The following is a 23982-nucleotide window of genomic DNA, read 5'->3' on the forward strand; positions in this document are numbered from 1 at the left end:
TGTAGAGAGTAGCTCATGTTGTGACATTTTTTAGACCTCTCTTCTTTACTCCCATCAATGGAGTAAGGCTGCAGAGGTAAGGAGGATATAATCATATAAGTATTCTATTGCTAAACAAGGCTGCGTTTGGTGGAGATGTCTCCCGTAGCACCGCAACAAATAACAGCAATAGAAGCACTGTTTGCAGCGGCTGCAGTCGCAGCCACAACAATTGCTTCCGAACAGGGCTAAAAAAAATCTATATAACTAGCTGATTCCCGTGTTTTGATGTGAGAATTACTAAGTAATTTTTAATATATTTTGTTCAACAATCAAGTTAAGAGTAAAAAGAAAAAATAATGAAACGTTATGGTTTATTAGCACTTATCATGATACAAACAAATAATACATGCGCTTTAATGTGAAACATATTTATAAGTATACATTAAATATTATAAAAATAATTTGAGAGGTGATAATTGGATATACTTGCATGCTGTTTTGTAGAATTAAATATATTGTAGATGATGGTCCATGTTTGCATGGGATTAAATATGTAATTATTACCAGTGAGTGATAATATGACATGGTTACATATTGAGCTTTAGATTTAATGGGTTGTAACTTTATAGAAATTATAAATTTCAGAGATGTAAAAAATAAGACACCACCATTATTCTACTAGCTTAGAAATTACTCTACTACTAAAAGAAAAGGAGAAAGATTCATACCAATAAATTGTGGTGAGTCTAAAGTCTAAACTATACCAGTGTAGACTGATCGAAGTTGTATACAAGTTACACTAATCTTATGTATGAAAAACAAAATCTGAGAGTTGCATATAAATCCAACTCTTTTAAAATCTATTGTACATAAATTACAATTACAAAATTTTTCTGAAATACTTTTACTAAAGAAAACAAAGATGTATTTTACTTTTCAAAGTCAACAAGATGCATAGTTCTGCTTCTAAAATATAGCTATGAGCAGATATATATCTAAGAAATATTACCGAAGTGCAATATTATGAAAGTATTTTTTTTGTAAAGCAAGTTCTTCTTGTATGATTTTCACATATCAGAGCACAGCTAGCTCTATAAGTATGGTTAAAATCGGTCGATTACACACATTTTCTAGGACATAATTATTGTGTGATTGGAAGTAATATTTGATGACTATACCACAAAATTGATTTTCTGACCAAACTGTGCAGGGTTGGAGATTAGATCAATCCTCGCCTAGCGCCATCCGCCACAAGTGCATACTCTCACCAGTCACCACAACTCTCGTACTCAAAATTATTGCGTGCCTGTGTCGCTTGGTCGTGTTTGATTAATAAGTTTGTTTATATGTGTATAATTGATTTGCCAATCATGCAATCTGAATTTCCAATTGATACGACGGATCGAGATGTGATCGGTTTTACAACTGATAATCACAAAGATGTCCGAGAAGCAGGCTGCAGGAAGTCACCACTCACCACACAAATTAGCATATCCTTCTTTGCAAATTGCAAGTTGCAAGTCACCAATGGCTTATATAACGATGCGTCCTATCTCCAGGATAGAGGGAGGGAGACCACGCCAACCGTGTCACTAAAATGTCCACGTCAGTGACATGACATGATCAGATGGAAAAGATATCGAGCATAATATATACTCCCACTGTTTCATATTATAAAACTTTCTCGCATTGTCCACATTCATATAAATAGAGAAAGTATATTTATATTTTAAAATATAAGAAATTAGTGGATACCAATCTCCTGCGTATCAATGAAATTTTAGTCGATGATGTTTACCGTGGAGATTCATGCATTCATTCCAGCATTTGCTTCAAAAGAACATAGTTAATTATTAATAGAGATTGCAGGGTCAAGGTACAGTAAATTTAGGATGATATCCTCTGCTTTTGTTTTCCGATTGAAATAGAGTTCCCCTGTTTTATACTACTCGTACAACATTTATATGATGATGACTAATGTAAAGGTTGTCTAGAAGGATAGTATCATAGTAGACTTGCTGTCCCTACTAAGCCTAATTCTCTTGGGCCTTGTGGACCCGAGTTGGGTCGTGTTGATTCGAAACTTTTTTTTGTTTGATGAAAATAAATTACACAATCGCTTTAGCTCACATACCACACACCATCCATCACTTGGCTTATATTAGTAATAAGACTATTAACTTATTATTTTCTAAAAGAATCTATAGTACAGTACTCCCTCCGTCTAGAAATATATGCGATTTTACCCTCTCGTTATGTCCAAGAAGATATTGGACTTTTCCATCAGAAATTAAGTACTCCACTGGTTTCCATCGGAATTATTCGGGGTTATTCAGTTTGATACCATTTTAAACCATACCATATTTTCTAAAAGTTGTTAAATATGTAAATTAATTTAGTTTTTTTACTAAACTATGATAAATATATATGAAATCCTGCCAAAACTTGGCAATATTATTAAATTGCTAAAATTTTTATATTGCCAAAATTTGGTAATGTTCATTTTGGGTAAAATCTGAAAAGGCCAGTACTACTACTCCACACCGTCCACTGTGTAAATACAGAGAACGTACTAGTACTACTACTACTTCGTTCATTGTACCAATGGGTGCCTTTTATAGCTATAAACATACTCTTGGATGTTACTTGGCGTATAATAATCTCTATATGTTTATTATAGATTCGTACTTCTTGGGATAAACCTTTTGAATCTTATTAACCAAAGATATACGACTTTGGGCTACGGTTAACTCAGCTCTTCCTTAAAGCTGTGTTCAGGAGGTGAGGTTAGAAACTCATCTCTCGCGCATATAAAATGGAGCGACGTATTTTCTTATGATTAATTAAGTATTTATCTAATTTTTTTAATAATGGATTAATATGATTTTTTAAAGAAACTTTCATATAAAAACTTTTTGTAAAAAACACACCGTTTAGCAGTTTAAAAAGCGTGCACACGGAACACAAGGGAGAATAGTTGGAAAAACAGGCTGTCGAACATAGCCTAAGTTATGCTATTTTGAACATAATCCCTATATTCTTGGATGGGGGGAGTAATTTATAAAAGAAAAAAGGGCATCGCATTATTGTAAATCATAGCCCTTAGAATAGCTATTGTAAATCATCGCATTACGCTTGTTCGGCACCAATAACCCTTGCACCATCCTCCGGACACACCAGTAGCCATAGTGGCTAGGTATCACGAGTGTAAGGGAGTCATCACCAGCCATCTTAATGATGTCACGTCGGCGCCAATGGTTCTAGGGCTGACCTAGAAATCCACTTAAAAGTTTCCTCAGTGGTCTATTTCTCAAAATAATGTTTGAAGGACCAAAATACAAAAAGTTACCGTGTCCTGCTAATTCTTAAGACAAAATTTGCTACAGGATAGGCAAAAATTCTGTAATTAGCTGAGGGACACCGTAAAAATGTGACGCTACCCCAGGACACTACAAAAACTATGAAATTTGCCCTAGGATACTGGGCACATTATTTTATTATTTCCCGGCTGAAAGTAGTTATATTTTTTTTTGAAGTGCCAAAATTGCCCCACGTCGCCATCTATTCCGACTCGGTTTGGTCGAACCGAACTCAGTCACTTTCGTTGCCACACACCACCGATGAGAAAATTCACAGTACCTAACCCTAACCCTAGCTTGCGGCGGCGGTGGCATAGGAGGCTTTGGTGACAGCGGCCGTGACGACGGGCCATCCTCCCCGCCGCTCGATCGCCTACCAATGTCACTTCTCCATCGCCCGTCGTCGCCACCGCTGTCGTTGCCGCCGTCGCCGAAGCCTCCTCCGACGTCGCCGCCGTCGCAAGCTAGGGTTAGGGTAAGGGATTTGGGATTTTCTCGTCGGTGGTGTGTGGCGACGAAAGTGACTAAGTTCGGTTTGACTGAACCAAGTTGGTATAGATGGCGACACGAGGGCAATTTGGGCATTTCGAAAAAATTATCACCACTTTTCAGCCGGGAAATGATAAAATAATGTGCCCAGTGTCCTAGGGCAAATTTCATAGTTTTTTAGTGTACTGGGGCAGCGTCACGTTTTCACGGTGTCCTTTAACTAATTACATGATTTTTGCATGTGCTGTAGCAAATTTTACCAATTCTTCAAAAAAAAGAAAAAAAGTGTGCTTCTGCCTTCTTTCGTCCTAGCTTTACCACCCGGGAAGTGTTCCTTGTCCGGGTGGTTGGCAAATGCCAATGATGGTTAGGAAAGCGATGAGCTCTACAGCAACAAGAGATACATACTTTTGGACTGCAAGAAATCTGCTGCAATGGAAGTATGAAACTATGTCCAAATGGGCCATATGCTTCCGACGCTGAGATTTCACAATGTAGTGTCATCCTTCAAGCTGACCCAACCCAAAAACCCTCCGATTTCTCGCTGATTTAGCTTGCGAGAAAATTGCTCAAACTGGGCTTAATCGGCATCAGTCGTTGTGGCTAGAGAGTGACAGACTGAGCTGTGAATTCAGAGCTAATGATAAAATAAAAATAAAAAAAAGAGACCACTGCTACATGTACTAATTTTTTTCTGACTAAATTTTTACTAACAATCATATCAACCATTTGATTTAGATAGATATGAAAGTTATAAAAAAATCAGGATACACTCATAGCATGACACATCAATCTTAGTAAGAATTTAGTAAGAAAATTTTGTAAGTATAGCCTTTTCTTAGAAAAAAACACAAACACCAGAGAAAGCCACAGTATTGAAATTGCGGAGATTATGAATATGAACAGGCGGAAGTTTTTTACAAACAGCAGCAGCGCAACCGCTAGTTCAGTAATTTACATATCACATCGAAACATCATGCATACAAACGACACAATCAGTACAAAATGCTAAAACGAGATCGAGCAATGCAAGACATGCTGCAGTGGTGTTCCTGAGCTGTTTGGCGAAATGCTCTGCCGAAGAGTAACCTCGCTGTGAACATTTGGACTTGCAAATCTGAATATGCCCGCATTTGCGTAGGATTTATAACATATCTCTGCATCTTGTATATTGTTCCTAGCAATCGGCAGAGCAAGCCTCAAACAACACCATCACAATCATATTCAGACAGTTCGGGTTTTACTGTATGACTACATGATCAACACGAATCGTCGTAGGTAATAATCGAAAGATGCTAAGTTCTACATGTGTAACACTTCCTCTCGAATCGATTCCGAATCAAAATCAATCAGGTGGCCTTCCTCTGCTTGAGCTCCTCCCTGTTCTCCCTGAGAATGGCCTCCATTTTCTTGTCCACATTCTTGCTGAAACCTGGGTATGGCTCATAGCCAAACTGCTTGTTGAGTATCTGCGAACACGAGAGAGCCAACAAGTGCAGAAATGATCACCAATCACATATCAATTCAATCCGACTCAATTCCTAGTAGGTCCATACATTTATTTGCTTATCTGTAATTGAGACAAGGATGGATCAACTGTTCCAAAAGGGAAGTCTATCATGCTATTATACTACTAGGCCATAAACAAGAACAGTTGCCCTTAACTGTTTAGTGTCACAAAAACACGTCATTTTTTTTATATCGATCAGTATTTGACACAATCGTCAAAATGCAAACTTAATCGCCAATTTCTCGCATGGCCTTAATCTAATTTCTCTTACTATGAATATGTAAAAGTCGATAAATTCATAGTACTACGATGCTCTTTTGGAATGGAGGAATTTTAGTGGATTTTCACAAGAATTAGTTCAATTCCAGTAAAATTCCTCCAATCCAATAGAGAAATGAAGGTATTTGTCATGAATGGATTAGGGCTTGTTCGTCTAATCCCCAAGAGAGAGGGGTTAGAGGAGATTGAGGGGGAATAATTCCACGACCATAATAGGTGTGGACTAAATCCCCTCTAAATCCTCCTCAATCCTTAATCAAACAAGACCTTAATGTGTTCATGTGGTGCTCACCTGCAACAAGATGAGGAATGGCTCCATCAAGAACACCTCAGGGAGATCACCCACAGCCGGCCCTCTCTTCTGCAACAACAAAAACAAGCATCAGATTTCAGCGAAGCAGATCACCAGCAATGGCGTCAAATTCTCATAAACACTCATGGCTAGGTTAGGTTTTCCAAGGGCGGGCAAGGGGAAGCTTTGCTTGCCTCGAAGAGGCCATGGCCGAGGAACTGCCAGGTCCAGCAGAAGAGCTGGGTGGCGAGCGCGGCCTTCCAGGCGAGCGCGAACCCGAGGCGCGCGGCGAGGGCGCGGCTGGCAGCCCAGCCGGCGGCGAGGAGGAGCCCCGCGAGCGCCCCCGCGCGGCGGTCGGCCGCGACGTAGGCGGCGGCGTAGGCGAGGGCGAGGGCGAGCGCCGGGTCGAGCGGGAGCGCGGGCGGGGAGGGGAGGAAGTGGAGGACGAGGAGGCCGGTGAAGAGGATGGGCCACGCGAGGAGCGCGTGCGCCGCGGCGTTCACCGGGTGCCGGTGCTGCGACCGGAAGAAGGCGAACTGCGCCTCCAGGTCCAGCACCCCTCGCCGCCGCCGCCTCGTCGTCGTCTTCGCCGCCGCCGCCGCCGCCATGGACGAGGACGAGGACGACCTCCCGGAATCGAGGATCCGAGGGAGACACTGCGGAGTGGGGCTAAACTGGAGTAGTTTTTTTTTTCTTTTTTTTTATTATATAAGCGTGCGATTGGCTTGCCTTTATATAGGCCATGTGATTGATTCAACGGCTCGTTTGTCCACAGTCCACACATGGAAAATCTGATGCTAAAATTTAGGCAAAATTTGCTACATGACATCCAAAAAATGTGTAATTAGCTAGAGGATATCGCAAGAACACGTATTTGCTATAGGATATCCTAAAAAACTGGTAATTAGCTGTTGGACACCCGTCAGATTATTTTATTATATCAGATGGAATTGGAGAGAGAAACAGATGTGTAAGTACGGTTCTACCCTTTGAATTTTTTTCTTTATTCTTCCTATTTTTTTTCTCTCCCTCATTCTTTATCTCTTTCTCTCTCTTCTTTTTCTTCAAGCGAGCGGAGGGAGAGGGAGAGCGCCGATGATGGAGCGGTGAGGTGCGGGCGATGCGGCGCCTTGATTGGGATGGTGTTCCGCGGTCGTGCGTAGGGGCCAGGCTCGGCAGGACGCGGCGGCCAGAGCAGGAGGGGAAGTGGTCTGCCGGAGGGAGAGGGAGAGCGCCGGCGGGATAGGTTCTTTCTCTCTCTGCTCTTTCTTCAAGCGAGCAGAGGGAGAGGGAAAGCGTCAGCGACGGTGCGGCGATGGGCAGGCCGGTGCGGTGCCTCGGCTGGGGCAGCGCTGCGCGGTCGTGCGCAGGGGCTAGGCCAGCACGGCTCGGTAGGCAGAGCAGGAGGGGAGGTGGTGCCGACACAGTTAGGCGGCGTTACCGCGCAGGCAAGGGCGGCCGGCCTCGGAGGATGACGAGCACGGAGAAGTTCTCGGCGGGGGAGGTGGTGGCGGCGCAACGGACAGTGGAGAGGGAGATGGAGGCGGCAGCGAGGGCGATACCGATCGTTGTCGTGGCTGGGGTTGTGGCGGCTGTGCCGGAGCCGGCAACAACGAGACTTGCGGCGAAGTTGTTGCTGGTCGTGCTGCTGGTGGAAGGGAACAGGGAGGCTGCCGTCGAGGCCACCGCTACGCCTGCCCCCCCCCCCCCGAGCTTTTACCCCTGTGCCGCCCGCTGTCGTGCTTGCCCTCGCCGCTCTGCCGCCCCATCTGGAGAGAGAGAGGCTTTACATGTGGGGTCCAAGTTGGATTCATTTGAGTCAAGGGCAATCTTGTCTTTAGTGATTGTTTCTCTGTCCTATTCCTCCAAAAATAATATCGCCGGTGTCTAACATCTAATAACCATTTTTTTGCGATGTCCTACAGCAAATACGAGTTTTTACGGTGTCCCCAAGCTAATTACATGTTTTTTAGATGTCCTGTAGTAAATTTTGCCTAAAATTTACTCTCTCTATCACAAAATATAAGTATTTTTAGACACTGACACAGTCTTCGAGATATTACTTTGACCAGTAATATCTATATAAAAGTAAGATGTTTTAAATAAAAAGAGTTACATATTATGATAGTTTGTTTAGTGATAAATCTAGTAACATCAATTTTTCATGATTGATCTTTTTAATTTTTTTACTATTAATGGTCAAAGTTAAAAATATTTGACTTATCTCTATGCTAAAAATACTTATATTTTAGAACGGATGGAGTAAATTTGGAGTAATTCTTAAAGATGATTTTGTGGTTATTTTATAGTGTTTGTTTTTAATAGTTAAGAACACATACATAAAATTTTATTTACTAATAAGAATAAACATAATCGAAACAGTGGGACCATAAATCTATACATCCATCAGACAGCTAAGGAGACCAGTTGTAAATTCAATATCTCGTTAAAATTTCTTTTATCAATCTAGTAGTAATATATCCATGCTTTACAATAAATCGATCCATATAATTAGGGATCGACTGAGTGAGTGAATTGAGAATAAAATATGGGCAAAACCCATATAATTAGGGATTGGTTGGGTAGATGGATTGATAATAAAATATTGGATCATATGTGGTTACCCCCGCACAAAGGGGACGGAAGGAGAACTACTGTGTTTTTAAAGTAGTAGAGAAATTTCTCCACGTATATTCCGAGCAATAAAATTTAAATAATTGGTGAAAATATAAACTTACGGTTCCACCACATAATATGTGTAGATGTCTGCTCGGAAGCTTTGGAGTTACGGTTGTCACACTTGTTTGTCACGCAGGAAACAAATATGGTGGCTTTTTACAACTTTGTAAGTTAAATTCATCTTAAAAGTATATTCAAAATATTATAACTTTTTTATTCCTTTTATAAATTTTATATAGGTATTCGTAATAAAATAAGTACTCCGTTTTATATTATAAGTCGCTTTTCTTTTCCTAATTAATTTTTTTTAGGTTTAACCAAATTCATAGAGAAATTAAGCAATATCTACATCATCAAATTAGTTTCATTAAATTTAATATTGAATATTTTTTTGGTGATATGTTTATTTTATGTTGATAATGTTGCTATATTTTTTTATAAATTTAGTCAAACTTAAAAACACAAATTAACTAGAAAAAACTCAAAATGATTTATTGTATGAAACGGAGGGAGTACATTATTTCAGTTTTGTTATTTTTAAGTGGTTCAATTCATAGTCATTCGTTCTACAACCACTATAAAAATTGATAATAATTAAATTCGTTAAGCAAAAGCCGAATAAATTTCATCATCTTTAGAAAACTAAAATAAGTATATATTAGTAATTATGTCACTGTCCAAAGCGATACTTGTTTGTGACTGGAGGTATAGTATCAACAAAAAAAATGTGAAAGTTTCTTAAAAAGAACGATGTGAACGCAAAAGGTTGAAGGGTATATAGCTCTCGTATTAGTATGAATTATAGATAGAGGTTACTGGTTAAGTGTCAAACTCTGCTGTAATCGGACGATCAACCCATTGCCAATCGAGCTCGTTTGTATCCGTACTACGTGTGAACTCAATTACTCAAACACGGACATCGATCTATCGTTATCAGTTTAATTAGTTTTGACACGCAATTAATATGACGGCCGGGATCTTGTATACTAGGTTTTGCCGCATGCGTCGTGTCTCCCTAGGGCATGTACAATAGTAGGCTATAAGCTAGCTGTAAATATATTTTAAGAAGATAAATAAGGAGAGAGAAAAACAGCGAGTTACAGATTTGTAGCCAGCTGTAGCACAGACTGCAAGACACAGCGTGTATATATGATAGGTGGGACTAGGTATTAATAGTGTAGTATATAACTATTATATTAATGAGCTATTAGATTGATTATAGATGAATTGGAGCTAGTAGTTGGTTATACTATCGAACTTGCTCTTAATTAGCACTACATCAAAATCACTGCTACTCCCTATGGTCGCGGATTTACCTTTTTTTTTCTACACGGAACTGTATTAACTTCAATGCTCACAACACGTGCACAAGCAACCAACTTTTGAAAGATTGGGTCGATATATCTTCAAGTTGACGAAGTTATCACAAGTATCTTATTATCGATGGTTACCACTTAAAAATAGTGTAAATACGAGTATCCATGTTAAGTTTATTATTATTTGAACCCGAGTGAATGAGTTTCTCCATAAAAATCGAACCGATTGAAAGTTATCATCTCCCAGAGCATCACAAACAAATATATAATATAGCTTGTAATCCTAAAATTTAGTCATTTTATGAAATGTTTGCTCTAACAGTTTCCTAAGTTATTTTTTTTAATAAAAATCTATTCTCAGTCCTTCTCGCTCTCTACTGGAGAGGAATTAAGCACGCCGTCTCTCAATACACACGGTAGGATGAGAAGAGAGCGACATGCCAAGGATTTCTCAAAATTTGATTAGGAATCTTCAAAACAAAACACTAGTAGTGGCTCAAATAAGCAGGCCCCTTATACCGCATCTACCGTGCAGTTTCGTTTCATAATATGAGTCGCCCTAATTTTTTACTAGTCATTTTTTTTAAGTAGAAGAATATAGTAACATTTCTAAAAAAACATATTATCAAAATATATTTAATGAAATTAATTTGTTGTTTTAGATTTCGTAAATTTTTTTTACAAACTTAATTAAACTTAAAAGTTTTGAATAGGATAAAAGTTAAAACGAGATATATATAAAACATACGAGATAATTAATTTGATAGCTCCATGAAACCATGAGGCGCTCATAAGTTTGACAACATCTAGCCGATGGATCGTTTCGCGTTTGGGTGGAGTACGTCGCGATTGCTCAAACGGGAGGATGTCCCGATCGATAAGCATCATTAATTACTAATCACTTAATTCTTTTTTCGTTAGGTGTGAACGTGAAGAGTGTTTTCCTCTACCCGTTTAGACCTGCTCTATCGATCATCACTTCTTCATTAATTTAAAGTGGAAAACGAAACGGCCATAATAGGTACCTAGTAGTAATTGATATGACCAGCTGTTCACGAGCTAGAACAACGATGCATTGGTGTACATTTTGAAGGTAGCGTATAGAAATGGGTCGTACTAAATGATTTCACAAAAGTATTTTGGATATCTTACTCCCTCCGTCCCAAAATCAATATAGTTTTGCACTATTCACGTTCAACGTTTAATCGTTTGTCTTATTTTAAATTTTTTTATAATTAATATTTTTATTGCTATTATTAGATGATAAAATATGAATAGTATTTTATGTGTGGCTAAATGTTTTTAATTTTTTCACAAAGTTTTCAAATAAGACGGACGGTCAAACGTTAGGCACAGATATCTACGGCTGCACTTATTTTGAGACGGAGGTAGAAGATGACTTCAACAACTGGGCATGTAGAAAAATGAAAATACATACACAATAATATTTTTCTCAATAACACGTAGAAGAGAAAAAAAATAAATCATAGAATTAATGGCACGTAAAAGAGAAGAAAAAATAATTTAATTTTCTCAATGGTACGTAGAAGAGAACAGTAACACGTAGAAGAGAAAAAAAATAAATCATAGAAAGAGAAAACAATAAGACTAAAGAAGAGAAAACAATAACACGTAGAAGAGAAAAAAATAAATCATAGAAAGAGAAAACAATAAGAGTAAAAAATTTTAATGGCCCATGCAGGTCTCGAACCTGCGACCTTCGCGTTATTAGCACGACGCTCTAACCAGCTGAGCTAATAGGCCATTCAGAAAAATTACTTCATGCATTTTACTTGTATTTTAAATCAATAATTTAGCCCAATAACCCTCCGGCAGACGGTTCACCTGAAAATCTGATGGGTGAAAACTATTTTCAGCTCTCTTTTACTTTAAAGATGTTATACTTTGATTTTAACGCTGTACTCAGCCACATACTCCATCCGTAAAAAAAAACAAATATACAGATATGACATATTATAGTACAATAAATCTAGAATTTAGATTTATAATACTAATATGTCATATTAGTAATAAGTTAGTTTATGGACCGGACGAAGTAGTGCTGATGGATGATGATTGATTGATGAAACATAATTTAATACAGTTATTTGAGGGCGTAATCGAATGAATTGAATATTATAAAGTTTATTTGAAGTTTTATCTAAGAAGTATGTGTTTGCCTGGTGAACTAGGGATCATTTTTCGTCTCCTGAATCAGCCACACCGCGACACGGTCTACTTGCTACTTCAGAGATTTTGAGCAACCTTGTGCAAGTATCTTTTTAAATGGAAAAAAAATGCATTTTCCCGCTCTCCAACACATATAAAGGCAAGAGAAAATTAACTGAAAAGCAAACGATTAGATGCAATAGAAACTGATGAAGACGCCGACTTATATCAAATTATCAAGCAAAATAAATCAATCAACATATCGATTTGGATGTGCAATGCAAAATATGCATCAGAGAGATTCCCATTGAGACTTTAGTCGATCACTCCCCACCTTCACAGAAAGGGGGTGCTGATGTCCCTGTCTTGCTTCTCATCATATGCATCTGCACCCACATTATTCGTCTTATCTATCTCTCTACCGAGCCAGAAACAAACACCATCAAAAAAAACTTCAAGCAAAAGAAATCCATTAACTGATCGATTTTTATTTATTTCTTTTTATTGGTAAAAAGAATGCATCAGAGAGATTCCCATTGAGACTTTAGTCGATCACTCCCCACGGAAGGAGATCTGATGTCCCTGTCTTGCTTCTCATCACCTGCACCCACCACATCACCTCATTGCGAGCCAGCAACAAAATCATCAGAATGGCTCGCAACAAAATCATCAGAAAAAAAAGAGGAAACAAACAGAGAGCGAAAATCACAACAACAACAATGAACTGTACCCAAAACGAATAGCAAAACAGGGCACAACGAGGAGGAAGAAAAAGAGAGATGCGTGTGTAGGCGGCGGGGAGGGGAGGGCTGTGAAATCCTAGGGTTGGGCGAAGAGGCATATTTATAGCGGATTCATGGGCTGAATTTATGTGCTTCGGGCCCAGTAAGATTGTGCACTAATTCAGCCCACGTTAAATGGCCCAACTGAACAGAAGCCCGTTCAATTAAGCTTGGCCACACATCCTGGCCCAACGACAGGCCCACTGAAATTAAGCCTGGAACAATATTTGGCCCACGTACTGGCTAGTAGAAATTGGCCAGAACGAACTTCTCATGGGCCATAAGATGATCTTTGTGGATTTTTGTAGTATATATAAATTTTTAAATGAAATATATTTCTGTAAATATACTTCTTTCAAAAATTTACAGAAATAAATCTATTAAAGAACAATTTAAAGAAATATATTTCTTTTAAAAATGTACATATATTAAAAGATTCACAAAGAAAAAAATATATTTCCCTTTTAAAAATTTACAGAACAATTTACAGCAATATATATGTTTAAAAAATAATTAATAAATAAATGTTTTTTTCTTTGCACCCAGGTTGCGTGCAGTTTGGGCCGAACTCAGGAGCGTGTTTTGGGCCGAATTCACGCGTTCGATCCAACCCAAAAAAAAGAGAAAAAAAAAAAACAAAGAACTCGCCACTCCCGCACTCCGCCTCGCCATGGCATCGCATCTCACGCGCGCCCTCCTCTCCTCCCCGCCGTCCTCCGCCGCCGCCGCCGCCACCGCCTCTGCCGCCGCCGCGCTCCTATCCTCCACGTCGCCGCTCCCCGCGGCGCGCTTCCTCCAGCTCCACGCGCACCTCCTCCGCACGGGCCTCCTCCTCCTCCCACTCGCCCCGACCGCGGCCTCCGCCTTCCTCTCCCTCGCCGCCGCCTCCCTCCCGTCGCACCGGGCGCTGCCGGTCCTCCTCCACCACCTCGCCCTCGCCCCGGAGACCCTCCCCTCCACATTTCGCCTCAACGCCATCCTCCGCTCCCTCCGCGGCCCCGACGCGCTCCGCTTCCTCCGCCGCGCCCGCGCGCTCGGCCGCCGCGGGAACGCCTTCTCCCTGTCCATCGTCCTCGGCCACTGCCGCGCCCTCGCCCACGCGCGCCAGCTTCACGCCAACGTCGTCGCCGAGGGGCACTCCCCGGACGCCCTCCTGGCCACCTCGCTGGTGAGTTCCTATGCTGCCTGCGGCGACGGGGACAGCGCTCGCAAGGTGTTCGATGAAATGCCGGTCAGGGACACTATCGCGTGGAACGTTCTCATCACTTGTTATACCAGGAACCGGCGGACGAAGGATGCTCTCAAGCTTTTCGATGCGATGAGGGGTGGGGAGAATGGGGCAGAACCAGACGATGTCACCTGCATTCTCCTTCTCCAAGCGTGCACGAGCTTGGGTGCGCTCGATTTCGGGGAGAAGGTCTGGGAGTATGCGGTGGATCATGGATATGGGGGTGAGTTGAAGGTGCGTAACTCGTTGATTACAATGTACACAAAGTGCGGCTGTGTGGACAAGGCATACCAGGTGTTTTGTGAGACTCCTAAGAAGAGTGTGGTCACATGGAGTGCAATGATCTCGGGTTTGGCATCTAATGGTTTTGGGAAGGATGCTATATCTGCATTTGAGGAGATGGGTAGATCAGGCGTTGCTCCTGATGAACAGACATTTACTGGTGTGCTCTCAGCGTGTAGTCATAGCGGGCTGGTTGATGAGGGGTTCAAGTTTTTTGATATTATGTGTTACGAATATCAGTTAAAGCCGAATGTTCATCATTATGGATGCATGGTAGACCTCATGGGCCGTGCTGGCTTGCTTGATCAGGCATATGAACTGGTGGTAAAAGACATGAGGGTAGCACCAGATGCAACGATTTGGCGAACCCTTCTTGGTGCATGCAGAATTCATGGACATATTGACCTTGGAGAGCGTGTAATCAACCATCTAATTGAACTGAAAGCGCAACAAGCTGGGGATTATGTTCTATTGCTTAATACTTATGCAGCAGTTGAAGATTGGGGAAAGGTAGCAGAGGTCAGGAAGTTGATGAAGGAGAAAGGGATCCAAACTACTCCTGGCTGCACGACAGTAGAACTGAACGGCGAGATCCATGAATTTATTGCAGCTGATGCTTCACATCCAAGAAAGGCAGAGATTTATGAAAAGCTTGATGAGATAAACAAACATCTTAGAATAGCTGGTTATGTTCCTAACGTGTCGTCGGAGTTGCATGATTTGGATTCTGAGGGGAAGGAATGCGCCCTCGCATATCACAGTGAAAAGCTAGCAATTGCTTTTGCTCTTCTTGTGACACCACAGCATAGACCAATAAGGCTTGCTAAGAATCTTCGTGTTTGTGTAGACTGCCACAATTTCACAAAGGTATTCTCTGGTGTATATCATCGCTTAGTGATTGTCAGAGACAGAACCCGATTCCATCATTTCAAGGAATTCCAGTGTTCGTGTAATGATTATTGGTAGTCCACCATTTCTTTCCTGTGCATTTATGCTGATTACAAAGGATATAAAGTGTTTGCACACAGTGAATATCAGAGCTTCGTTGAGTGCTGGAATTGATGATATTGGCATGAGATGCAAGATTACATCAGTTGTGTATGCAGTCAGACATGTCACATGATCTATCTGGACACAAGGACCAGATCTCAACAAAAACTATCTAAAACACCAGGTCATTAAGATTGCATCACTGCCTTATGAAGAACATGATCTTCCCTAGAACAGCAATGTGTTGAGGTTTGGGCAGTGTTCAGTTATCAGGTTCATTTATACATTATTGCTTATTTGAACCTACAAAAAACGTAACACCATAAAGAATATCCTTGGCCAGAAGCAGAAAGGAAACTAATGATGAATTATAGCAATTCCTTGCTAGTCTGTCACACAAGGTTTCATTGGCAAGCACCTGCACATTGGGCTTCAAAGCTTAAGGAACATACACTTTCCACCTCTTAAGATACTGTTAGATGTGTTGATCTCTCAGCAGAGATTAGTAATGATCAATATTTGTACAACTTGAGAAATGAAGCATCACTATCAATTTTCATGGTGGTGATGATGATTCTAGTTGAGAACAAGCCAGTCAACCTTAATGTCCACGACTCAGTTGTTCAAGGATTATTAACAGTATATATTTAAGAGAGCAATAGTGAAATACAAGGTGCACGAGTGAATGCCTATCTCGGTAAGGTGAAAACTAAGAAAGTCACTCTATTTTTTCTACAATTGCATATCCATCCAAAAGTTTTAACCGTAGGACAAATACAGTACTTCAATGTTTGAAATTCCAAGTCCAAACATAACTTACAAAAAAAAAATTCTGCAAGGCACATGCACAATTTCAGAATCTTCTGTGGAAAATATAATTTTTGCTCTTTTACTGTACATGGCTTATATGTGTATGAAAATATCTAATGATAGTGTGATCTGTATAGGACAGCTTCCTGAGCTTTCAATTCTTGGATGTCTAACCAATATTTCCCTTCACTAGAAGCTTATGCCTTGAAGGTTTTTTTTTTGCTTGCCTTGAAATTGATTCAGCATGACATGAATGCTTAGTTACTACTGGTAACCAGGAAATTATTTACTACCTGCTACTCTCTCCTTCCCTAAATGTAAGGGATGCAAATGTCCAGATTCATAGCCAGAATCCTTACATTTAGGGATGGAGGGAGTACCTGTTTATATTCTGCATGACATGAATGCTAAGTTACCAGTTTACTTGTGTGTACATTCTGCATGACATGAGCGCTCAGTTATTAGCAGTAATTGATTTTTTCCCCTTTAGTTGAAATGGATCCCAGTTTACTCTTGACACAGATCACTCAATTATGTGCCTGCTTTCTCTCAGAATTGATTCTTAATTGGCAGAGAATAACAGTTTTATGATTCAAATGGCTCATGTGTTCTATTTCATCTAACAGGATGCCCAATCTATACAGGCTAGTGACTGTTGTTTTTTCTTTTACAACAGCCGATCTCTACAATGACTTGTTTGATGAATTTATCTTTGTTGACGTGATGGTCGAAGGCTCTCTAATAAAATTGCAGGAGAAGCATTAGTTTCACATTTAATGTGATAAAAGAGAGTATATCTTCTTAGTTCATATAATAGGAATAATGGGACCATGTCCAGGCACCAGCTATCCCTGCGGCTCTGCAAAACTCATGATTTTGTAGTGCACCTTTCTTTGATGTTGGAACTTGGAACCAACTGATGGCTCTCAAGTCTGAACAGGTATAAACAGCTATTTTGGTGCATATATTATAATGCGAAGACTACTTATTTTATTACTACTACTTTGTATTGATCTATGATCTTGTGACACGTATGTTTTCTAGTGTCCTATCCATGACAGGCATCTAGGATTTCTAGTGGAATATCCCAATGGAAGTTCCTTTTGGCATGTTCTGATTTGGCGCTCCATCAATCCTCGACGCAAACATGTATCCTTCGTTTGCTAATCAGACCTGGCTATTCTTCTGCACATCAATTATTTTAGTTGATTTGTACAATGAAATTGATGATCAACCAAGCGCTTTCAAGACCATTTTTTTTAAGGACGTTGATTCTCTTCTGAATAAGTCTTATCGATTAGGTGCGCTTAATTTCTTTATTGCTGATATTATACCATTGGATTACGCAATACAAGAAGATGCGTGCATCATGTATATGAGTCTATGACCGAGTTTGTTCCCACTAGCTCTCTTATGTTGATGTTGATGTTTGCATGGCATTTTGGTTCCCTTTTATTTCATCTTGTCAAGTGTATACTGCTGTTTAGCTGGTGAGAGTTTCTTTAAGCATAGATTTGACGAATGGAAGATGCATCAAGCAAATGTCACATCTGACAAAAGACTTGGCTTCTCCGGTTGAACATATACAAAACCAAGCAACAACAACAACCAAAAAAAAAAAGAAAAATCAGAAGAGCTATCTATCCTGTTAATGATAATCTGTATTTTTGTTAGGTTGTCCTTCCAAGTGCGTTGGACTATGGACGACAGCCAACCACGTTCGCGGTACGCTGTTCAGATCGGTGCCGTGCTTCCCTGCAAAACCTATGTAAGTATTGCAACTTTTTCGTCGGTCACCATCAGTCCCTCTCTTTCTAGAGGACATGCAAAATTAGAATTGTAAGCAGTACGTTTTGGCACCATCAAATTTTGTTAAGATACAGAGATATAAAAATATATATGTGTTGCATTGACACCAAAATTATATTTTACTCCAGTTAGATGAATAGATTGGTATTACTATAATTCTGGTATAGAGCATATTAGGGAGGTGTTTGGTTTGTAAGTTTATCAATTTTGTTTGGAGTAAATTTCACAAAACTATAGGTACTTTGGTCAAATTATCAGAAAACTACAAATTTAACATGATGTATCACAAAACTACAGATTTAACACTAATTTTATCACAGAACTACAAATTTAAGGTAAAATATCTCAAAACTATAGATTTAGTAACAAAGATATCACAAAACTATAGGTTTAATATAGATTAATCATAAAACTTGAACATTTATAACTCAAACATAACATTAGTGCAACTGATTTAACCCCCAAAATATGTAGTTTTGTGATAATTTTATATTAAATATGTAGTTTTTTCATAATTAGTCTTAAACCTGTAGTTTTATGATAAACTTGTTGCTAAATCTGTAGTTCTGTGATATATAACCTTCAATTTGTAGTTTTGTGATAATTTAGTTAAAATATATGTAGTTATGTGAAATATACTCATTTTTTTACCAAGTTTTGATAGGGCAGCAAATCAAAGTTGCCTTGTTCTTTTTCTCTTACAAATTAGTATGTATTATTATGAGAACATTTCCCAAGTTCATAAATGATGGCGATTTTTGCAAAAAGAAAAAAAAAACTTTCTATATATAAATTGCTTAGAATACTCCCTTTAAAACAAAAATTCAACTATGTAAGTACTAATTCATTTATTTCTACCCTCAAATATTATAAAAGAAATACATAAACCTTTGATTTTATTCCCCCATTCTGATTCAGCCTTTCAAACTGGGCCTTATGGCCTCTCTATAGCCTACTCCAAAATCACTATCTGTCGCAGGCGTACGTTTTGGCTTTGCGTTGGCAGTTTGGCACGGCTGGTCGGCTGGTTGACCCAACAGCACATCCACGGGACACCCAGTGATGGCGTCCGGGCTTCGCCATATACACGGACGAGACGCTGCCGCCGGTCGCCGTTGCCGCTGCGCCTCTCTGAGCTTCTGCTGCTGCTGCTGTTCCCACTCCGACAGCGAGGTCTCACCGCCTCACCGCCCGGCAACACACAGCAACAACAACAGCGCAATGCGTCCTCTCTATCTTAAAATAAAATACTGTGACACATCTGACGTCGTTGACTTTTTTAAACATGTTTGATCGTTCATCTTATTAAAAAAATTTAAGTAATTGTTAATTCTTTTCCTATTATTTGATTCATTGTTAAATATACTTTTATGTATACATATAGTTTTACATATTTTATAAAAGTTTTTAAATAAGATGAACGGTCAAGCATGTGTATGTGCTTAAAAGTTAACGGCGTCAAATATTTAGAAATGGAGGGAGTATCCTATATCCTAGGATGTTCAGATTTATTGTATTAGAATTTGTTACTCCCTCCGTTTTAAAATGTTTGACACCATTGATTTTTTAGCACATGTTTGACCGTTCGTCTTATTAAAAAAATTTATGAAATATGTAAACTATATGTGTACATGAAAGTATATTTAACAATGAATCAAATGATATGAAAATAATAAATAATTAGTTAAATTTTTTGAATAAGACGAATGATCAAACTCGTACTAAAAAGTCAACGGTGTCAAACATTTTAAAACGGAGGGAGTATATCCTAATAAGAGATTGGTTTATTTTGAAGCGAATAGAGTATGCCGATGGATGCAGCTGGGCCGGTGAACAATATGAACGGATTGATTAAGCCCCCAGTATCCAAGCTGCTTGCAGCGGCAGCAGAGAGCACCAAATAAGTTGGCAGTACGTGGTGATCGGCTGCAAATCAAAGACGTGCCAAGAATTGCGTGCCGACTTGTGTTTTCTTGTACAGGAGGACTATGGGACGTCCAGGAGAGGGAAGCCATAACAGCTTACTAAAAAACAAAAACACGGTAATTAACAACTGCAGAACGAGGAATGAACTGGATATAACAGGGTCTTTTCCTGTTAATAATGGAAGGTTCCTTAATGCAGACATGCAGTGCTGATTATTGTTGCTAATAGTACTACTTAGCAGTCTCTCTGTTCACTGATATTCACCCCTCGATTCAAAATTTTCCATCTGGCCATTCTTCCTACCTACTCCTATATCATTTGCAGTTAAACAGGATTAGCTTAGCTATCATGGACATGCTATCAACATTAGATAAAAGATCTCAAGATAAAACTACATAATTAATTTCCTAATTAACGTTTAACGATAAGAATGACAAATACTCCCTTACTACTTAAATATTTGACGGTAAGAATGACAAATACTCCATTACTACTTAAATATTTGGTGTTTAATATAAGATTCGGTTTTTAAAATTCTGATCATCAATAATTTTTCAAATGCTTAGATTTATTAAAACAAATGAACGTGTATAAGTAGATTTGCCTTAAAAAGAAGTGCTATCATGACACCATAAACTTATTGTATTATATAAACCTATTTAAGTATAAAATTAAAAGTGCTATCATAACACCATAAACTTATTGTATTATATAAGCCTATTTAAGTATAAAATTTTGACTAGTCCTTACATGAAACGTTAAATACTTACGATAGGAAGGAGTATATGCAGACAAGAGTGTGAGTGCTTATGAAACCCAAACGTTAAAGTATTTAAGTATGAAGTAAATGGTGGAACATTAAAAGTTGTTTGACCAATTCTTATCGAAACATTAAAATTTTCATTGCCGGAAGAAGTATATGTAAACAGATCAGTACTGATGAAATCCAAATAGAAAGCACAGCAACCGGATAGACAGAGAGAGCTGATGGCGGTGTACGGGTGTATCCATCTCCGACCTGTCAATCTCCAATTGGATACATTTCTAAAAAAAAATAAAAATAAAAACTCCAATTGGATGGATACACTGCTTGCCTTCCACACCTAGCTTTGCCCGCCAATGCCATATCTTGCAAGATTGATGAGTAGCCAATTATTACTCCTCCCAATCCCAAAGAAAAATAAGTTGGCAATTATTCACACCTTGAAATGCAAACATCGCAATTTGCCATCCATGCAGAATCAATGCAGCGTTCTACCCATGCTTTTCTTTCTGTACTTCCTGCCTAAACTTTGCCTATAAATCTGCACATCCATGGCTCGTTTCTTGCAACAAAGCCACAGCCTTCATCATCATCAGAGAGAGAAGGAGAGAGAGGAAGAGATTGCAGTGAGTGAGTGAGTGAGTGAAGCAGCCATGGCGGCGGCGGCGAGGGCAACGGCGCGGGTCGGGCTTGCGCTGCTGCTCGCGGTGGTGGGCGTCGGCGCGCAGGACTACGACTTCTTCTTCCTGGTGCTGCAGTGGCCCGGGTCGTACTGCGACACGAAGCAGAGCTGCTGCTACCCGCGCTCCGGCAAGCCGGCGGCCGACTTCGGCATCCACGGCCTCTGGCCCAACCGCGACGACGGCAGCTACCCGCAGAACTGCGACCCTGACAGCGAGTTCGACCCCTCCAAGGTTCATCCTCTTCTTCCTCTCGGTTCATTTGTGTCATGGTGTCTCTGTTGATGATGATGATGATGTTGTTGTTGTTGTTTTTGGTTTGTTGCTGTCTGTCTGATGAAGCCTCTGGTTTTCTTCTGTTGGGATTCTATGTGATCGACTGATCCTGTTAATTTGGAGTTTTTGTTCTTCTGAAACCTTATTGTCTCTTTTCATTTGATGATTTTGTTTTTTATTTATTTGATGATCTTTTGTTTGAAAGAACTAAGTCAATCCAAGACATCATTGAAAAGATTTTTAATTCAAGATTGATTTCAGAGTAAAGCAAGGAAGCAGACGAAACAGAGGTCATCCTTGCCTTGGTTTCTACTCAACTGCACTTACCTCTTACTTTAATTGCTCTTCCAATCAAACAGCAACATTACCTATTTTGGGTGTGATTTCGTAATCTGCAAATAAATCCCTGTCTGATTTCTCCACCCCACAATAAAACAATGATAAAAAAAACCCCATTATCCTCACAAAAGACTATCTTTTTTTTTATTTGCAAAGATAGAAACTTAAAACCGAGATTAAAATGCTCCCCCCCCCCTACTTGTAAAGATATGTCCAGTATGATTTACTAATCTCCAAGTCATTGCTAAAAAACCCTTTTTCCCCTAAAAAGCTCCTTTTTTTTTCTTGAGAGACTCAGAAATAAGAGAAATTGAAAAACTTTTTCCTACTTGTAAAGAGTTTTTTCCCAGTGTTCACCAAGCAATTTTCCCAAGTAAAAAACTGTGATTTATTTTTTTGTACCTTACAACTAAAAAGCCTTTTTTTTTCTCTTTATAAGAAAATATGCTTTCCCTACTTGTAAAGAATTTTTTCCCCAGTGTTTATCAACCAATTTCCCCAATTAAAGAAGTGAATTTTGCAGGTAAAAAGGTAAAAAACTAAAACAAAACCTTTTGTTTCTTGTGGACTTGTGGTTCAGGTGAGCGACCTGCTGGGGAGCATGCGCTCGGAGTGGCCGACGCTGGCGTGCCCGAGCAACGACGGCATCCGGTTCTGGGCGCACGAGTGGGAGAAGCACGGCACCTGCGCCGCGGCGGCGCTCGGCGACGAGCACGGCTACTTCGAGGCGGCGCTCCGCCTCCGGTCGCGGCTGCCCGTGCTCGCCGCGCTGCGCGACGGCGGCGTGTCGCCCGACGGCGGCTACTACACGCTGTCCCAGATCAAGGGCGCCATCCAGCGCGGCGTCGGCGCCGAGCCGTTCGTGGAGTGCAACCGCGACGAGTCCGGCAACAGCCAGCTGTACCAGCTCTACTTCTGCGTGGACGCCGCCGGCGAGCGCTTCGTCGACTGCCCCGCCTCCCCCGGCGGCCGCCCCTGCGGCAATCGGATCGAGTTCCCGGCGTTCTAGAGCTCTGAGCTCTCTCTCTCTAACCAGCCTCTTCTCCTAGCTCTACGGGGAAGACTCTACCTTCGAAGCATGTCCTTTGTCACTGACACGTGGGTTCGATGAACCATGGGTTCACTTGTTCAGTGATAAATGTATGGTGTCTTTGAAGGTATAGGATCTCAATTCGGGAAAACGTCGACGACAAAGAATTGATGATGATTTAATCCATTTCAGTAATCCATGTTATTGATTACGGAGTAATTATTAATCTGACCGTGTTTTTTTTTAATTCTGTTGTTGCAATAAAAGTATGGCCATGTAATGTTTCTCTCTTTTTTCCCCGCATAATTTGAACAAGTTTAGGGGGGAAGTGGAACATATAAATCAAAGAAAGAAATGAAATTTACATGAATTTTTACATCAAAGCAATGTTCATCTATCCTGAATTGATTTTTTAGATAATGGATTTTCATTAATCCGACCTCTATATTTACGAAGGATATACACAGCCAAAATGATATAAGAGTTACTTAGACTCACACCTCAATAAGGAGGAGAAACAACCAAAAAAAGAAAAAACCAGTGGAAGTCTACCAGTCGCCGCCGCCCCTAGTGCGCCGTTGATGCAAACCTCCATTGGTGCCATCTTCATCAATTTCAGGTGAGCTGATGTCACACGCAGCTTGTTAGCCCACTTTGTCATTCGTCGTATAGTCAGAACTAGCCAACCAGACACGAATCAACGGGATCGACTTCAACTTCGTCAGATTCCTAGGCATCCACTATCCAAAGTGCTGCCGCCATCCTTCGCCGCAACCACTAGGGCCACCGGCGCCGACGATAGCCGTCGCAACCCCTAGGGCCGCCAGCGCCAACGGGAGCTGTCACCGTCCTCCACCGCAGCCCCTAGGGCCACCGGCGCCGACGGAAGCCGCCGCCTGCATCGACAGGAGCAGTTGGGCCGCCGCCAACCTCCGCAGTCCTCTGTCGTCCCCTCCGCCGTCTGAAGGGACTCCGTTGACGACGCCTTTCCA

At 40.3% G+C, this 23982-nt stretch overlaps 3 protein-coding genes and 3 non-coding genes across 9 annotated transcripts; 2 read left to right on the top strand and 4 right to left on the bottom strand.

Annotated features, from left to right (window-relative positions):
- Nucleotides 1-4703: 4703 nt before the first annotated feature.
- LOC4345653 (2-hydroxy-palmitic acid dioxygenase MPO1) lies at nucleotides 4704-6617 on the bottom strand. Its single transcript, XM_015792938.3, has 3 exons — nucleotides 6106-6617; nucleotides 5912-5980; nucleotides 4704-5299 (listed from the first exon to the last, which is right to left on the bottom strand). The coding sequence occupies exons 1-3, from the start codon at nucleotides 6517-6519 to the stop codon at nucleotides 5180-5182; spliced, it is 603 nt and encodes a 200-aa protein (XP_015648424.1). The 5' UTR covers nucleotides 6520-6617; the 3' UTR covers nucleotides 4704-5179.
- A 4979-nt stretch (nucleotides 6618-11596) lies between these two features.
- TRNAI-AAU (transfer RNA isoleucine (anticodon AAU)) lies at nucleotides 11597-11670 on the bottom strand. Its single transcript has one exon. It is a non-coding gene; the product is annotated as a tRNA-Ile (tRNA).
- Nucleotides 11671-12361: 691 nt separating this feature from the next.
- LOC112936285 (small nucleolar RNA R44/J54/Z268 family) lies at nucleotides 12362-12462 on the bottom strand. Its single transcript, XR_003238412.1, has one exon. It is a non-coding gene; the product is annotated as a small nucleolar RNA R44/J54/Z268 family (small nucleolar RNA).
- Nucleotides 12463-12590: 128 nt separating this feature from the next.
- On the bottom strand, nucleotides 12591-12683 carry LOC112936286 (small nucleolar RNA R44/J54/Z268 family). The gene has a single exon (XR_003238413.1). It is a non-coding gene; the product is annotated as a small nucleolar RNA R44/J54/Z268 family (small nucleolar RNA).
- An 820-nt stretch (nucleotides 12684-13503) lies between these two features.
- On the top strand, nucleotides 13504-19317 carry LOC4345655 (pentatricopeptide repeat-containing protein At3g47530). 4 transcript variants are annotated; one of them, XM_066312896.1, is made up of 5 exons: nucleotides 13504-16059; nucleotides 16794-17107; nucleotides 17212-17468; nucleotides 17842-17935; nucleotides 18956-19317. In XM_066312896.1, the coding sequence occupies exon 1, from the start codon at nucleotides 13528-13530 to the stop codon at nucleotides 15331-15333; it is 1806 nt and encodes a 601-aa protein (XP_066168993.1). In that variant the 5' UTR covers nucleotides 13504-13527; the 3' UTR covers nucleotides 15334-16059; nucleotides 16794-17107; nucleotides 17212-17468; nucleotides 17842-17935; nucleotides 18956-19317. The 4 variants fall into 4 exon arrangements, with proteins under 4 accessions (XP_066168993.1, XP_066168994.1, XP_066168995.1 ...); XM_066312897.1 differs by having other exon boundaries at nucleotides 17212-17316; XM_066312898.1 differs by having other exon boundaries at nucleotides 17229-17468.
- Nucleotides 19318-20996: 1679 nt separating this feature from the next.
- On the top strand, nucleotides 20997-23373 carry LOC4345656 (extracellular ribonuclease LE). The gene is made up of 2 exons (XM_015795385.3): nucleotides 20997-21579; nucleotides 22541-23373. Exons 1-2 carry the CDS (start codon nucleotides 21319-21321, stop codon nucleotides 22967-22969), a joined length of 690 nt encoding a protein of 229 aa, XP_015650871.1. The 5' UTR covers nucleotides 20997-21318; the 3' UTR covers nucleotides 22970-23373.
- The last annotated feature ends 609 nt before the right edge of the window (nucleotides 23374-23982 follow it).

The sequence above is a fragment of the Oryza sativa genome, chromosome 8, assembly GCF_034140825.1.
Source record: "Oryza sativa Japonica Group chromosome 8, ASM3414082v1".
NCBI lineage: Eukaryota > Viridiplantae > Streptophyta > Magnoliopsida > Poales > Poaceae > Oryza > Oryza sativa.

Excerpts from the sequence above, each read along its gene's own strand:
- LOC4345655 (XM_066312896.1), top strand. The coding sequence starts at position 13,528 with ATGGCATCGCATCTCACGCGCGCCCTCCTCTCCTCCCCGCCGTCCTCC.
- LOC4345653 (XM_015792938.3), bottom strand. The coding sequence starts at position 6,519 with ATGGCGGCGGCGGCGGCGGCGAAGACGACGACGAGGCGGCGGCGGCGA. Across the intron at positions 5,981-6,105 it reads TCGGCCATGGCCTCTTCGAG|AAGAGAGGGCCGGCTGTGGG; the intron begins GCAAGCAAAGCT and ends TTGTTGTTGCAG. Across the intron at positions 5,300-5,911 it reads CATTCCTCATCTTGTTGCAG|ATACTCAACAAGCAGTTTGG; the intron begins GTGAGCACCACA and ends TCGTGTTCGCAG.
- LOC4345656 (XM_015795385.3), top strand. The coding sequence starts at position 21,319 with ATGGCGGCGGCGGCGAGGGCAACGGCGCGGGTCGGGCTTGCGCTGCTG. Across the intron at positions 21,580-22,540 it reads GCGAGTTCGACCCCTCCAAG|GTGAGCGACCTGCTGGGGAG; the intron begins GTTCATCCTCTT and ends CTTGTGGTTCAG.